The 15944-nt window shown below is 62.8% G+C and overlaps 1 protein-coding gene across 1 annotated transcript in view; it reads left to right on the top strand.

The window, feature by feature from the left end:
• DLGAP2 (DLG associated protein 2) overlaps window positions 1-15944 on the top strand; it is a 317447-nt gene that overhangs the window by 270807 nt on the left and 30696 nt on the right. The window contains exons 10-11 of the mRNA XM_039877344.1: window positions 7454-7601; window positions 12410-12629. Coding sequence (XP_039733278.1) covers window positions 7454-7601; window positions 12410-12629 — 368 coding nt within the window. The remainder of the gene's footprint in view (window positions 1-7453; window positions 7602-12409; window positions 12630-15944) is intronic.

Raw genomic sequence — 15944 nt, 5'->3', positions numbered from 1 at the left:
GTCCCCTCCTGTTGCAGGGACGGCCCAGGTTGGGGACTTGGCACCAGCACTGGCAGCGCTCAGAAGGCGGGGACGTTTGCACTCTTAAGACCCACTTGGCAGAAACAGTGAACGTCTCCTCAAGCACCCGACCGCGGTGACGAGGCCAAGGCCACCCGACAGTGTGACCTGAGTGTTGACGGCCTTTGCCATCCGCCCTCGGGAAGCGAGCGAGACGCCCTAACACAGGCACACACACAGCCACTGCAGGCCCGACGGGAGCGCCGGGAGGTAAACGCATCAGGCTGCCCCCGGTGGCGGCTGCCGAGTGCGAGCCGACCTGTGCTCCTGCCGCACACGCCGCACACGCTGCACACACTACACACGCCACACACACCTCATGCCGCGCAGCATCACACTTTCTCGCACACGCCACACACTGACGCTGCATTTCATGCTGACAGTTATTCTGACATACAATTCTGCACCCCGCTGCCCACTCTACCTAGCAGTTGGGCCCGTTTCCCCCTGCACCCCACACTGCATCACCCCTCCCCTCCACCCAGCGACTCCCCCAGGAAGTGTGCGGATCGTCCTCGCTCAGACCTGGCGCAGCCGCGGGGCTGGCGAGGGGAGAGGGCGGCGCCCCGCGACCTGCCCAGACCGCCCCGCGCCATGCAGTCCATGTGGCTCCCAGGGGACCTCATGCTTTGAGTTAATCTGTTGACATTTCTGCTCAAAAGGACAAGTTATGTTGCTGGGAGGCACGTCGGTTAGCACATCTCACGTTCGTTTAGAATTGTATAGATTTTAACGTAGTTACTGCATTTAAATGACGTCACAACAGCTGTTTACTCGGGGAGGCTGGAACCGCACCCGGGTACCCGGGCCAGACAAGGAGAAACGCGGGCCGAAGGCAGCTGCGAGGCGAGGGCTCGAAGCGAAAGCAGCCGCTGAGCCGCACGCCCCCCAGAAGTGTCCCCTGAGAGCGGCCGGCACGTGCCCCCCAGACTGGAGACCCGCACCCAGGCCCGCCGGGCTGCTGGCCGTTCCCTGAGGGCGCCGCGGTCTCCACACCCCCGCGCCCCTGCTTGTCCTTCAGCACCCAGCTCGGGGTCGCCTCCGGGGTCGCCTCCCCTGGGCGTCTCCGCGTGCACGGTCCTGCAGCGAGCTTCCTCGTCGCCACACTGTCCTCTGCCTCCGCTGACTCGCCGTCCCCAGGAGCCTGCACCCTTCGAGGCCAGCAGACGCCTGTTCCTCGTCACCACCGTGCCTTCTCTGGGTCACCTGCGCTGCGTGTGCACCGAGCGAATGAGTCAGACTAACTGCTTGTGAATCGCTCGTCAGGGATCATTGCTGATCAACTTCATAAATGAGTCGCTACTAAGGGCACCAGTAAAATAATCGCTTTTCAAGATTCTAAAAACAAAGATCATCAGTTTAAAAGCTAATTCACAGTCTCCCAATTCCTGAAACTCTTGAGTGAATCAGAAAAGGGACCGGCACGCAGGCTACCCTCCTCGGAGCGCCACACGCCTGGGGTGCGGCCGTCCAGGTGTCGGCAGCCGTGGGCGTCCCCGTGACGCCCTCACAGAGCTCCCACTGTCACCTGCGGGCTGGCGACCCCGGCCTCCCTCCGTGGCCGGAGGCGCAGGGTTTGGCGGAGCTGTCGCCAGCACCTGCATCGCGCATGTACAGCCCTGACGAGTCGAGACTCCCCGACTCCGAGTCGCTGGGCGCGTCTCAGACGTGCGCGGTCCGGGCGGGAGGGCGGGAGGCCGCGGGCGCTGTGCCTGGCTCCCCACCGGCGGGCAGCAGTCCGGCGTGTGCGTGGCAGATTCAGCAGGCGTCTGTAAGGATGCTGCTGAGACTGTCCTATGGCTCGTCTTCCTCGTGTCCCTGAGCACGTGGCCGGACACCCCCACAGACGGTCACACTTCTGAGGAGCGGCTCGAGACTCCCGCTGGACGGGGTGGCCTCGTCCCGAAGGCCAGTCCCTCTGCGGAGCCCGGCGCCGGTCCACTCCTGTCCGGAGCCTGTTCGGCTCCAGGAGCACAGCTCACGGACGACCCTGCGGGACGGGCACGCGGCCCCGTGGCCTGTCGTGCGGGGGTGTCGGGAAGCTGGGTCCGCACCCGCTGGCGGCCCGGGCTCTCGCTTTTCCGCCGTGTGACTCGTTACTTCGCGTTTCGCGGTTGGCCTCGCTCTTCCGCTCCCTTCGGTCTGCACGTCAGGTCCCTCTCCTCCAGCCGGGCGCTGACTCAGTATGGATGCTCTGGGACAAGGACGCCCTGAGCACGTCTTCGGCCGCACCGCGCCCCCGGCCACCCTGCTTCTGGCTGCTGCGCGTTCACATCCACTCGCTGTGATCGGGGTCGCGTGAATTAGGTGGCGAGAGAGAGGCTTCCAGGGCACATCCGGCCGCGGCCGACTCCCTCCCTTCCCCGTTTTCACACGCGCTTTGCACTAAGCTCTGAAATGCCGGCCCCTCCCCCTCCTGGGATTTGGAAGTAGATTCAGAGACTCAGGGAAAATGTCGTCAGTTTTCCGTTTTTCCCAGCTCTGGTGACATGAGGTCTCACTTTCCTAGAAGCCGAGCCATCGGGCCGATGCTCACGGTCACAGTGTGGTGTCCCCTCCCGCCGGGCCCGTCTGTGCCCCTGCCACAGCCGTCTCACCACGTGACCGCGGGTGTCATCGGGGCTGTTGGCGGAGCACTGAGGGCTGGACGGATGGACGGACGGACGGACGGACGGAGCGTCACACCTGCTCAGGGATGAGTGTTGAGGGTCACCGTTCTTTCGACACAGACTTCCAGGTGGCTGGCAGTGGCCGCATGGTGGGCCCTCTGAATGCTCCTTTGCCCACCGGGCAGGTTCTCTGATGCGGATCAGAACCGGGAGGTGGCGGGAGCAGAGCTGGAAGATCTGAGACAACGTTAAAGAAAATGGAGCCAACGCTAAACCGGAAGCAGCAGCGACTTTCACGAGTCTCACAAGTCGCGTCACGTGTGGGCGTCCCCAACGCGGCGAGGACGCCCGGTGTGCGGGATCCACGTCTCCTCGGAGCGTGACGCTAACGTCTGGGCCCCTTTATCGACGTGTCATCCAGTAAGTACGTGTTCAGGACTGATATGCAAACACGATCATTGCGAAGTAATTACACGAATAAATAGATCCCTAACTCGGACATTAAATAGGCGCCTAAACTAAATAACTAATTAAAAGTTGCAGAAACCACCCTTAGAAAAAAAGTGAAGTTATATTAAATTGCTTTGGAAGTGACCATTTTCATTAGAATAAAAATGCTTTTAAAATCTCTAATCGAGAAATTCAGCAATACATATTGAAAACATTTAATTCCACTTGCGGAATCCCAAGGAAAAAGATTTCAACAAAAAATTTAACTAAAAAAAATATTAAAGCCCTAGGAGAGTTTCTGCTCCTCCCCTGTTATTTGTAGAAAAGAATTAGAAACACTAAGTATTTATTAATGGAGAAACGAAACACTCACTCAGGGACTCTGGCCTCACGTGAGGGCGGCTGCTTTGCTGCGTCTGTAGAGCAGGCTGCAGCACGAGCCCGCGCCCCAGTCTCCACAGCAGAGTCTGGGAGGGCACGAGGCGGGCAGAACGGAGCTGGCCCCCAGGGCCCTGTCCTGGCGGTCCCCTCCCCTCAGGAGCGGACAGGTCCAGGAGCTGTGGTGCGACCACCCTCCCCCCACCTCCATGCTGCGCCTCGCGTGGCAGGTGGTCAGGACCGGGCCCTGACCTAGTCACACAAGCCGGGGGAGCAGAGTTGGCCCTGGCCGGTGGCAGGAGAAGCCGAGGTGATGCGGGAGGGTTTGCCGGTGACTCCTGCCTCGAAGATGGAGAGTCCGGTGGCAAGGACTTGAAGGGGCCTCCGGGAGTCAAGAGGGCCTGGCCGACAGCCAGCGAGGAAAGGGGGCCTCCGTCCTGTCCCCACAAGCAGCCGCGTTGTGCCAGCACCTGAGTGACTGTGGGCGGGGGCGCGAGCTCGGCCCGCTGGCGCCTGGATGCCCGTCCACGGCCAGGCCAGACGCGGGACCTGCAGCTCCAGCGTGAGCGGCTGGAGCGACTCGCGAAGCAACTGAGCTTGTGGTCGCCGTCACGCGTGTGTAGTCAGGGTTCCCCAGAGAAATAGGGCACACGTGTGCGCGCGTATGTGCACACGCGTGCGCATCTGATCACAGCTTCAGGGCGCTGAGTCTTCGCACAGTCGAAGATGAATCTCGTGGACACACCTGACAGAGGTGTGTCTTTAGGAACGGGCACGCACGTGTGCGGGCTGAGTGCAGGTCCTGCGGGCTCGAGGTCCGGGGAGGAGTTGGGGCTGCAGCCCGAGTCAAGGCAGCGTGTAGTGGGATTTCTGTTCCTCAAGGAGACCTTCAGCTGATTAGATGGGGCCCACCCCCGCCGTGGAGGAAATCTGCCTCGCTGAAAGCCTGCCGATGTGCGCGCAGACCGGCGTTCGTCCGAAAGGACACCTTCCCCGCACCGTCTAGGGCAGCCTCTGTGACACGGGACAGGTGCTCCCGTGACCATCTAAGGCCTGATGACCTGAGGCGGAGCCGAGGCGGTGGTGCCGGCGCTGGGGGCGGCTGCAGGTGCAGATGGAGCTTCACTCACCCGCCCACCGCTCACCTCCTCCTGTGCGGTCCGGTTTCTGACAGGACACATAGGGTACCTGTCCACTCCCGGGGGTTGGGGACCCCTGCCCTAGACAGCTGTTCAGCCAAACATCTCGGTACCGTTGTCTAGCTACATTGACACATGCAATTAACCATCACGCACAGCAATGGAAAACAAATACAGAAAGGCACCCAAATGTTAATGACGGCTATTTCTGGGTGGTGGATTTGTGGCTGAATTTCATTTTCTCTTGAGTATTTTCTATTTTTTTTCAAAAGCACATATTAGTGTTAAAATAAGAAAAGATATTGAAAGTCAATCTCATTGTCTTCTAAGATCTCTTGTCCCCTGTAAGTACTATTTTTCCACTAATAACGTGGCATTTTAAAACAAATTATCTTTGTATCACAAAGTCGCCATAGTAATAAATTCATCCTCAGCGGCTTCTTTAGACTTTTCGGCCGTGAGTGGAATTACAACTGGGCGTGCGTCAGAGCTGCAGAGATGGACAGTACATCCGCGCTCCGTCTCCAGGGCTCATGCGGATTGACCTGTGACCCAGGGCGAGAACAGGCTTGGAGTGATGGGGGGCACAGAGCCCGCATGCCTAGACCGGAGTGAGCCTGGAGGAGGAAGCGGGATGTGCCGGGTGTGTCGTGGGATGTGGGGTGCGGGGCAGCTGTGTGGGGCCCATGGCCACGTCCCCAGAGCCCAGGGCCTCGTGTGTCTGAAGGACAGAGGGACCCCGTGGTCCACGCAGATGAGTGAAGCCGCCTGCGTGGCATCGCGAGGCCCATGGGAGGGTGAGGCCGCCCTCCCCGCTGTGCCCGGCACCCTGGCTCACGGTCACCACTCAGCGGGTAGCTTGTGCCAGCCAACTGGGCAGTGGTGACATTCTCGCTGAACATGCGACGTAGTGTGCTGTGCGGCCAACTGGCCGACCCGTCCATCCTTACTGGAACACGTGCACGTCGGCCAGCCTGGCTAGCAGCGTCCGCTCGGTCCTGCCCGGGAGGCTTCTCCTGAATGTGAGTTGCTTATCGGGGACTCAGGCCAGGTTACTGGACCCACCCCTGCCCGGATGGCGTGAGGGCCGCTCTGACCCACGCCCGCTGCTGGCCTGGCCTGGCCGGCCGGTCAACCCAGACACCAGTGGCTGCTCCAGGCCCAGCAGTCACGTCTCCACACAAGATGACGAGAGCAGACGCCCCAACCGCCACCCTCTGTGCGGTGTCCCCCGCTGGGACTGGCCACCCGTTTGCTGTCTTCCCGATTCCTCCTCGGGGTTGGGCCTGGTGGGGACAGGACACTGCCTGGCCAGCCCGCACGTTCTCTCGGCGTTGGCCGGGCAGAAAGCTGCTGCTCGGTACTCGACCGTTTTGTATTTGAGGAGACCCCATGCAAATCACTACACGCGGCTGCTTCTCCAGGAAGGACCCCTGACCCCCCTCCCACCCACCACTGAGGATGCCAGCGCTCCACTTGGCACTCGCGAGGCCAGAGGTCAGTTAGACCGATGAGCATGGGGAGGACGGCGAGGCCCCCTCCCTGACTGGCCGACGCGGTGGACGCTGCTTGCCTGTGGCCAGGACCTGCGTGGCCTCCCGCCGTCCTGCAGGCGCGTGGCTGGGTGCCAGGCTGCTGTCAGCACAGACAGAAACCCGCCTCCCAGCGCCAGGGCAAGCCTGGTTCGCAGGTGTGCTCGTCGTCGTTTGTGGGTGAAACGGATAAAAACCAGATTTTCTGAAAGGTCCCTCAGTGCAGGTCGACCTGCAGTTCTCCGTGTCCAGTCCACAGGCACCCTCAGCAGCAGTGTCTAGAACGTCTGTTAAACGTGAGTCGGGGGCCGACCCCACCCCACTAACTCGTGGGTGGGAGCTGGGAAGCACCTGGCTTTAAAGCAGAAGCTATTATCATAACGTAGGTCATGTTCTGTTAACACACAAAATGTATTTGTTGGTTTTAGCAGGAAAAGCGACTTTATAATAAAGGGGCTTTACTGAGTCAGAACGTGTAATCGAGGCCTGTTTTCCCCTCTGCGGTCCCATTCTTAAAGAAAGGGAGCCGCAGGACCAACGAATCACATCAAGAGTTCACTTTGGGAAGCGAGGAACGTTCTTCCACTGGCCGACGTGGCGTCAGACTTCACAGCCTCGTCCCCTCGCACGCTTTCAGCTCCAGGCCCGTGCGATGGCACGCTCCACTGGGGGGAGACGGCCGGCGGGCCTCGCGGCAGAAGGGGCTCAGTGTGCCGGGGGCTCTCCCGCCGGCACCCGCACGCTCCGCCGGACGCTCAGCATTCCACAGAATGGCAGGAAGGGAGACCAGAGAAAAGACGTTTTTAAGGGAGTTTGGGAGAAAACAATCATTATGATAATAAAACGCGTTTACTTTCGTAGTCTGCTCTTTCTGCCCACGTTACATAATCTAAGTTAAAGCCACAGGAAAGCCTTTTATCTGTCCTTCTGCCTTGCTGGGCCTGTCAGCCGCGGGAAGCTCGCGTGGCTGCGGCGAGACCCACCAGAGGCTTCTGGCTCTGGTCCGAGCCAAGTCCCCCGCCAGGCTGCGCAATGACTGGTGCCGTCAGCTCTTCCTAACAGTGTGGGACGGTCCTAATTTCCTGCCTGGCCAGAACATGTCAGGGTTCAAAGCAATTTTGCAGGTGGCCTCGCTGTCACTTTTGAAGCTCACACCTGTAAGTGTGAACCTCGGAAGCGTGCACAGGCACAGAGGCATCTGCCGAGAGGCAGGCGCCAGCCGACGGCCGTCACTCGCTGCCCCGGGGGACGCTCACGACCACCTTCCCCGTTCTTTCTCTTCCAGCCAGAGCTACCTGCAAGCTGCAAGTGACGGGCCTGCCGGCCACAGCCTGGACCCCTCTGCCCACTACAACTCCCCGAAGTTCCGGTCCCGAAACCAGAGCTACATGAGAGCCGTGAGCACGCTGAGCCAGGCCAGCTGCGTGAGCCAGGTGGGGCTGCCCGTCCCTCTGCCCCGGGCCCAGCCCCCAGCCCACGCTGTCCCACCACATCCCTGCCAGGCACGGGGCCCGCACGTCTCGGGGAGTTACCTGGTCGTGAGCCCGGAGCTGGGTGAGCAGAGGTGGTTCCAACATGTCTGCCACGTGTGACCGGCTGGCCTCTCGGCCTTCTCGCTGGTTCAGCTCAGACCGCCTGCTCTTCCCAGGGGGATTCCCCAATAAAACAGGGCCAGGGGCCATCTCTGGGGACCAGGCACTGACGACGGTGGCTCTGAGTTACGTTCCCAGGCTGAGCCTCGCGCGTCCAGTAGGAAGAGTTGGGAATGCTGGGGGCTGTGTTGCCCGAGGACCGAGTCCGTCAGGCCGGGTGGTGGTGTAGCCCCCAGGGGTTGGGGTCCCCACGTGAACAGGAAGGGAGGCTTTGGCCACCCACAGCGAGGCTGGCGAGCGGGCCCAGCATGGGGAGCAGCCGCAGCGAACAGCAGGGGGCCCCGGTCACGTGTGCTGCAGGACAAGAAGCTCGGCTTACACGTCTGATTAAACGCGCGTCTTTGGAGGTGCTGTGTGCGGCTCCCACCGGACCCGCTCCGCTGGGCCGTGGCCGGGGAGATGCCCAAGCCACCTGACCAGGCTCCTCGTCCAGGGCGGGGTGCGTGACGCGTGAGAACCCACCACCCCAGAACCGTCTGCTGGCGACTCGGGCCACACGGTCCCTGGTCACAGCCCGAGTTCCTCAGGCCTCTTCTTCCTAGGTGACCGTTTTCAGGGCAGGGCTCGCCTGTCCGTCAGCCCCTTGGACAGCACCAAGTGTCGCTGCCACCCCTGAGTGACATGTGACATGGCCTCCGGCCACGGGAGTGCCGGTTCCCGGGGGTGTGGAGCCGTCCCACGGGCCCACACGGCTGGACCTCCCGCTCCGCGCCCTGCCCTGGGCTCCGCCCCACCCAGCACATGACAGGTCACGGCCAATGGCTCACAGAGGCCCGCAAGGCTGTCTCGGTCACTGTCACCAAGCCGTCCCAGACTGGGCTGGCGCTGGGGTGCAGTGCAGGAGGACACGTTAGCGAGAGTGGAACCGAGTCTCAAAGCAGGACGTGTGTGACACGAGGTTGGGTCAGCGTGAGGACCACGCCCGCGGTGACCCATGGAGGTGGCCCCGCCGCCCGTCCCCTCTGCACCAAGCGGCTTCTGTTCCCTCGCCGCGTCCCCACGCCCCACGCAGGGGGCCTGCGTCCCGGGCTGAGGGGCTCAGGGCGCACGATCGCCAGCTGCCGGAACGTGCCACTGCTCCTGGGACAGACTCCTCAGCTCAGCCCGCTCCAGACGAGCCAGCGAGGACACGTCCTGCCTTTTTCAGGTGTGAGGTGGCAGCTGGGTCCAAAATCCAGCCCCGTCCGCAGGCTTCCACTGGCTTCGTCTGCACGAGCACCTGGTGGCCCTGGAGGGCACGTCCCCGAGGCGCCGACATGCTCCTTTTCCCCTGGAATTAGAACACGTTTCTCATCACCACTCAGACCCTAGTGATCGTTCCCTTCGCTGGGCGTGCCAGCTTCCCCGTGACTCTGACCCGACGTCTCTGCCGTAACCGGAGTTCGCAGGCCCCCAGCGGGGTCCCTGAAGCGGCTGCCTGAGGGGGAGCCTGAGGGCACCTGTGGGGGTGAGGCTCACACCCTGGTCCTTGCTGTCACTGTCCTCGGGGCGGCACCTGTCACCCTCCCGAGGCTCAGCCTGGCCACGTCCTCCGGAGTTCTCAGTGGCCGTGACAGTCTCTCCTTTGGCTTGGCTTCTGTCCACCCACGGTCCGGTGGTTGTGCCCGCCTGGCTGTGGCCACGCGCAGAAGGGCGCAGTGCTGGGAACGGCCTGCAGGGGCCGCTGCATCTTCGCTGCAGAGAAGCCGTCCTTCCGCCCTGTCCCCCGCTGTCCTGGTCTGGGCCCTCTGGGCGTGTGGGCGTGACCACAGCCTCCCTCTGCCAGGTGTCCTTTCCCTCGGGTGTGGAGCACGCACCATGGGTGGTGCTGTCTGACCCTTCAGCGCACAGCTCGGGCATCTGCGGTTGCTCGGCTGGGCCACCGTCCCCATCACCGTCCCAGATGGTTTTCACCGTCCACACTGACACTGTTGTCACTGAACACGGACCCCCAGCCCTGCGCCCGCCGCCTCCTTTCCTGTCGGTGGGCTCGCCGCGTCTGGCCTTCCGTGGCTGGCTCCCTCCGCTCGGCACCAGGGCCTCACGGTCCATGCACGTCGAAGCCGGCACAGACGTCCTCCGTCTTCAGGGCTGACCGGCACCCCGTCGTCCAGACACCTCAGCCCTGCTTGCCTGTGCCTCCGTGGACGGGCACTCCTGTCGTCCCCACCACTGGCCACGGTGCCCGCTCACGAGTCCCACTTCTGGCTCTTGTGGACGTAGCCAGATGCGGCCTTGCTGGAGCGTGTGCGACTCTGTTTCTAAGCTTCGAGGAGCTGCCATCGCGTTTTCCACGGAGGCTGCTGCATCTCGCACCCTCCACCAGCTGCGTCCGAGGGCTCCAGCGTCACCTGCTGTGCTTGCTCTGCAAATGTCACCTGTCATGACCGCTGAGGACTCTCTGCCACAGACAAGACAGTCCCCTGCCCACCCTGTCTCCCTTACCATTTTCCTGACCTCTGCTTCGGTTTCGTGGTGCCCCATCCCCTAGTCCAGGAGTCCCCAGACCCCTGGGCCGCATTCCAGTACCGGTCCGTGGCCTGTTAGGAACCGGGCCGCACAGCGGGAGGGGAGTGGCACATGAGCGAAGCTTCGTCTGTATCTGCAGCCGCTCCCCAGCATCGGCATCGCCGCCTCAGCCCCGCCTCAGGTCATCAGGCGTTAGAGTCTCGTAGGAGCACCGGTCCCTGGTGCCACAAAGGCTGGGGACCGCTGGTCTAGGGGGCTGTGTTTCTGAGCTCATGGTTCACAAAAGCGGAGTAGGACGCATCAAACTGCACCGAGCTTTGCTCCAGCCCAGCGCCCTCCTGGGCACGTCCAGTGCAGAGCCACAGTTTGAGTTCCTGTCGCATGGTGGCCACTTTTCCAGATCTCCCTCCAGCTCAGTGACCAAATCAGCCCTCGGAGAACAGGTCACTTCGGTGCCTTTCTAGGCCGAGTGGGCACCCTGCTCCCCTGCGTTTGCTTTGTTTGGGGAAGGGTCACGTTCATTTTGAGAACTGGAACCTCCCTGACGAGGTTCCGTGGCCAGCAGCCCGAGCCGAGTGGTCGTGGCTGACGTTTGAGCGCTGCTCGCAGTGGCCCGTGAGGCCCCTGCTCCCCCTCGTGCGGTGGAGGGTGATCGTGGCCTGGTGGCGTCGCAGACGGCTTCCACCGCGTCCTGCACCCGGGTGCTGGCCAGTGTGAGTGACCACACTCAGGGTTCAGCCTTTTCCAGTTGTCTGATGTGGAACATTGGCATTAATGACGTGAAACAATCAGGGAGTTCTGATATAATTCCACGTAAGGGGAACTTAGGTTGAAAGAAATCTGTAGTCTGGAAAATGTCGCATTTCAACTCCATGAGAGTTTCTGGTGCGTTTCCCTCACGAGGGGCCTGAGGTAGCCGTGACGTTGGGCTGTCACGGTGCGTCTTCTCTGAGTTGGTCGGCTCTGTCCTGCGCTGGACACCTCGGAGCCTCTGGTCTTCTCTGCCCTCCTCCTCATGCTGCGACCTCGGGGGACAGCCCTGCCTCCCGGTACCCCTCGGCGACCTCCTCCGACACCTCTAGGGCCGCGGCTGGGCTGCGGTCCCAGGGTTGTCCAGTGCAGGGAGCTGCTTCTGCAGTGTGCGGGTGACCCAGGGACAGCGCTGAGGTCCGTGGGCAGGTCCACAGCTCGAGGTGGGCAGGAGCCTCGTGCTTTGTCTCCCCACCAAAGAATCAGATTTGTTGACCCGATTCTGCTCCGGTCAGAATGAGACCCTTATTTATCTGTAACGTGACCAGGGCATTCAGGAAATCGGGTGACACGGTAGATGTGTGAGGCCGTGACAGACGTGGGTGTCCGCAGCGGTTTGCGTGGACAATCACCCTGGGTTCTGGACCCGGCCCCCAGGGCAGGCAGGATGGGACAAGGAGATCGTCCCGAGGGAGGGGAGGCCGTCACGGGGATTCCGTGGGCCTCATACCCTGTCACCTCTCCACGAGCCCCAGCCCGTGCCCGTCAGTCTCCCCCGCAGCCCCCAGGGGCTCACGCGCTGCCACACGTGAGGTGGACACCAGAATCAACACCAGGCACAGCGGTGATCGAAGTCCCACCACCCAGACTGGGCACATGACCCCTGCGTCTCTGACCTCTGCCCCGGCCCCTGGGCCCCTGGGCCTCTGGCACAGCCACATCTGCCCAGTGTCCACTGTCCATTCTCGCAGCTCGCGCCCTTTCTGCTGCCCCGTCATCTTCGATCTCATCCCAGGGCCGTGTTTCACTTTATCGAGATTCCACCTAACACCTGCACATTCAGCTCGTGTTACCACCTGTGAACCTCAGGAAAAGCGTATCCCCTGCCCAGGCCATCGACCCCCCAGAGGCCCTTCAGCCCACCAGGGTCACGCCCCTGTGTGCGCCCCTGAGCATCCCTGAGACCCCCCACCCCCCACTGTCCAGAGCCGTGATCCTTTGTCAGTGTTTTGTAAGGAATGACCCAGCGAGCTGCTTCCCGAGCTGACCTCACACCGGCTGTGCTGGGAACAGGCGTGGGGGTGGCCGGCGGGCGGGCGGGTGCTTCCTCTCGGAAGGTGGCCGTGGGGCCCGGCCGGACCTCACCGTCACTGTGTCGTTGCTCGTTCCAGATGAGTGAAGCGGAGCTGAACGGGCAGCTGGAGTCGGTGTGTGAGTCCGTGTTCAGTGAGATGGAGGTGCAGGCCATGGACGCCCTGGGCCTCCCCGGCTGCTTCCGGACGCGGAGCCACAGCTACCTGCGCGCCATCCAGGCCGGCTACTCGCAAGACGACGAGTGCGTGATCACGATGCCGCCGTCCACCGCCACCCCCACCGCCAGGCCCGCGGCAGGTAAAGCCCTCCCCGGGGAGCCGTGCTCGGCCGCAGACGCAGCTTCCACGGCCGCTTCCTTTAGCGTGGCGCAGCGTGGCTTCTGTGGCGGTGTGCGCCACGGCGTCAGGAAGAGCAGGCGTCGCGGTCGGGGTCGGTGCGTGGCGTGGAGCCGGCGGCAGCGGTGCCTAGGCTCCTCCCCGGTGTCCACCGAACGCCGTGGCAGGAGCATAAAGCGGCCGTGGCCGCAACTTTGCTGGTCGGCCCCAGGCCCTGCGGGTGCGGAGTCACCGTTCCCTCCAGCTCTGTGGAAAACCACACCCGGCCCCAACCCGCCTGGCGTCTCGCGTGACACAGGGGACACGCGCGGCCTGGAGGTCCTCACGGACAGGCGTGTGGGAGGGCGCCCAGCCACCCGCGAGGCTGAGTGGAGACGTGGGCACAGCGCCGAACAGCGGGGGGCCTGGGCGGCACGGGATGCGGGACACTGCGGCGCACGGGGGGCTCGGGGGCCGTTCTGGGAGAATGAGGGTGTCGTTCCCCGTAACCGGCTGGGAATGCCGCGGGCAGAAGGGACAGATGGCGTCCGCACCACGAGCAGAGCCTCTGCTTGCGAGCTGGCGCTTAGCAGGGACGTGGGGCGGTGGTGCAGTGCCAGGCGCTCTCGTGGGCCTGCGGCCGTGAGGGCGGTGCACTCAGCTTGTCCGTCACGCGCCCCTCCCGGGGCCTGGCGTGCTGGCTCCTGACCTGAGCCGAGAAGGAGCAGTGCGGGTTGCTTGTCGGGCAGGCCTAGCCATTGGCCATCACAGAGCTGCGGGTCTCAGTGGCACCAGGGCAGGATCTGAGACAGGCACAGCCACGCCTTGGGGCCTTCAGGAGAAGCGTGGTGGGTCGTGGGGCGCCGGGCTGTGTGGGGGGCCGGAGGCGGGCAGCGCCCGGGGCCTCGTCTGGATGTCTGCAGGGCCGCGGACCTCACCCAGGGTGCAGGCGTCTGGGGCTGGCCCGGCTCCCCCGTAGGGCCCTGTCCCGCGGCGCCTTCCATTACGGTTACAGTGTGGGCTGCTCCGCGCTTTGTGCCAACGGTGGGGAAAGGAGCCGCTTCGAGGCCGCAGGAAGGAGCCTGCACCACAGCCATCGCGTTTGGACAAGCACACGCTTCTGGAGGCGCCGCTGCCTGTGCACTGATTCCGCCGAGTGTCTTTCGTGCACAGGTGACGAGCAAACACTCGTCTCCAGAGACGCTTCGAAATGATGGTCGCCTGGTAGGAAACGACTTCTGCTTCAGAGCTGTTGTCATGCAGACAGTGAAACAAGACACGTTCACGGAGCTGACGCAAGAACCAGTTGGAGCCGAGACGCGTCCCAGTCCATGTGCGCAGCGGCGCCCCACGCCCGCGCCCCTGCGCCCCGCACCAGGTCAGCGCGGACGGCGCGTCTCCTCAAGGCTCCTCCTGGGCCCGGCCCTGGCTATCGGTCAGAGCCCGGTCAGAGCCCCCTCCGGCCTGGCCGGGGTGGCCCCAGGTGGGCCGGCCTGAGAAGCAGCAGGATGCCCCGGGCGTGGCCGCCCCATTACAAGCTGCCCTTGTGCAGAAGTGTGAGCGCAGACGAGTCACCGATCCCTCCCCGCGTGACTCCAGGCTTTGTCTGTTAAATGTTTATGATACTTTCTCGATGGCGCGCAGCAGCGCTTTGTTTAATAAGAGTGGGAAAGATGCCCGAGAAACGAGAACCCTCTCCGCGAGACAGAACAGGAGCTCGGAGAGAGCGACCGAGTCTGCGGGGTGCAGACGCCCTGGGGTGACTCGGCACCTGCTGGCCCGGGAGCAGAACGGGCTCCCGGTCACTTTCAGCTCTCACATCCCACAGCTACTTCTGTGCGTGTGCGCGCGTGTGCGCGTCCCTGTGCGCGTGCGCGTGGAGAGAGCTCTGCATGCTTGAAAAACAAACTAGTCGCTAGGTTGTGTCACCTCGTGTGAAGCGCAGGTGCAGGACTTTAACGTTCGTCTGCAGTGACTGCGGTTTTAGCGTGCGCGTGGCGGGCTTGTTGAGCGTTTAGACACGTGTCCGGCGCTGACAGGCTGCTGCTGGACGGACGCTCGGCTCCGTGGGGTCTGAGTCTCCAGGCTCCGCTCAGCCCGGACGCGTAGCACGCACGGCCACAGCCCCCTCTGCAGGAGCCTGAGGGCCCGAACGCGCCGGAGACGTGTGTGCAGCCCGCCCCTGCCCCCCTCCGGAAAGTGCCGCGTGCTGGCCAGTGTCCTCTCGTTCAGCGAAGCGGCTCTGAAAGCACCCAGCTTCCATTTCACGCACGGCTGCTTTCTCATCCGTGAAGTGACTCGTCAGAAATAGCTTTGCCTGTCTAAATATGCATTTCGCCTGATTTTTCTAGGGAGAGAGAGTTACTGATATCACGAAGAGAAATGCTGGAAAATCAGATTCTAATGATTTTTCTCTGGGTCAGAGGTTTTCTCAGCATGTGTCACAGCTGATTCTAGAAGTCGTTAAAACGAAGGGAGGATCCCTCCAGATCACGACAGAGGGAATGACTATAAACTTACTTCATTGTCTGCGTTTCTAGAGTAACTCGTCCCTCCCGGGGACACGATGATTCCGTTTTCAGGACAGGCTCCGGCTTCTGCAGCTTGCGAGCCTCGCCGCTGACGGGGGACACTGACCCGGCCCCACCGTCACGTCTCCCCCGCCTCCCACCTGCGAGGCCTGGCGATTGCACGTGGCCCGCACACGATTCAGGCTGGTTTTCCCATCCCAAGGTCCTGAGCTGCCATCACGTCTGCAGAGTGTCTTCTACCACGTGAGGTGACATGGTCACAGGTGCCAGGGATTGGGATGTGGGCATGGGCGGGGGGCGTTATTGTGTCACCGTGATAGATTTCAGCAGGCAGCGGGTGAGTGCACGCGTGAGGGGCTCCCCTAACCCTTGGCCAGGCCAGCACTGCTCCAGCCCCAGCCAGACGGGAGCCGGGGCCCCCTCTCCCAGGCACGCTGAGCTCGTCCTTGTCACACGTTCCGGTTCATGCCAATGGCAGGAAACGCAGCCCAGCGGCAGCTGCCAGGCAGGGGCCCCGTGAGAAGCACTCGTGCGGCCAGGTGGGGCAGGTGCTGAGGTGCAGGGCTACCCCTGGGTTCTTGGGGTCAGGCTGACCACCAGGGCCACGTCCCTGCCACGAGGGGCAGCACAAATCTGTGCTGCGGTTCGAGCAGCCGGAAACGGTGACGTGGTGCATCGGTTCAGACCTGTTAGCAGATGTCCAAGCGGTTCAAGGTCGTCCCCGTGGTTGTCACGGTCACTTCCGGGATTGCGCGTGATTTGGGATG

This window comes from Pteropus medius, unplaced genomic scaffold (genome assembly GCF_902729225.1).
Source record: "Pteropus medius unplaced genomic scaffold, Ma_sr-lr_union100, whole genome shotgun sequence".
NCBI classification, from domain to species: domain Eukaryota; kingdom Metazoa; phylum Chordata; class Mammalia; order Chiroptera; family Pteropodidae; genus Pteropus; species Pteropus medius.
The sequence above is the reverse complement of the archived record's forward strand: the minus strand, read 5'-3'. Positions and strand labels throughout refer to the sequence as shown.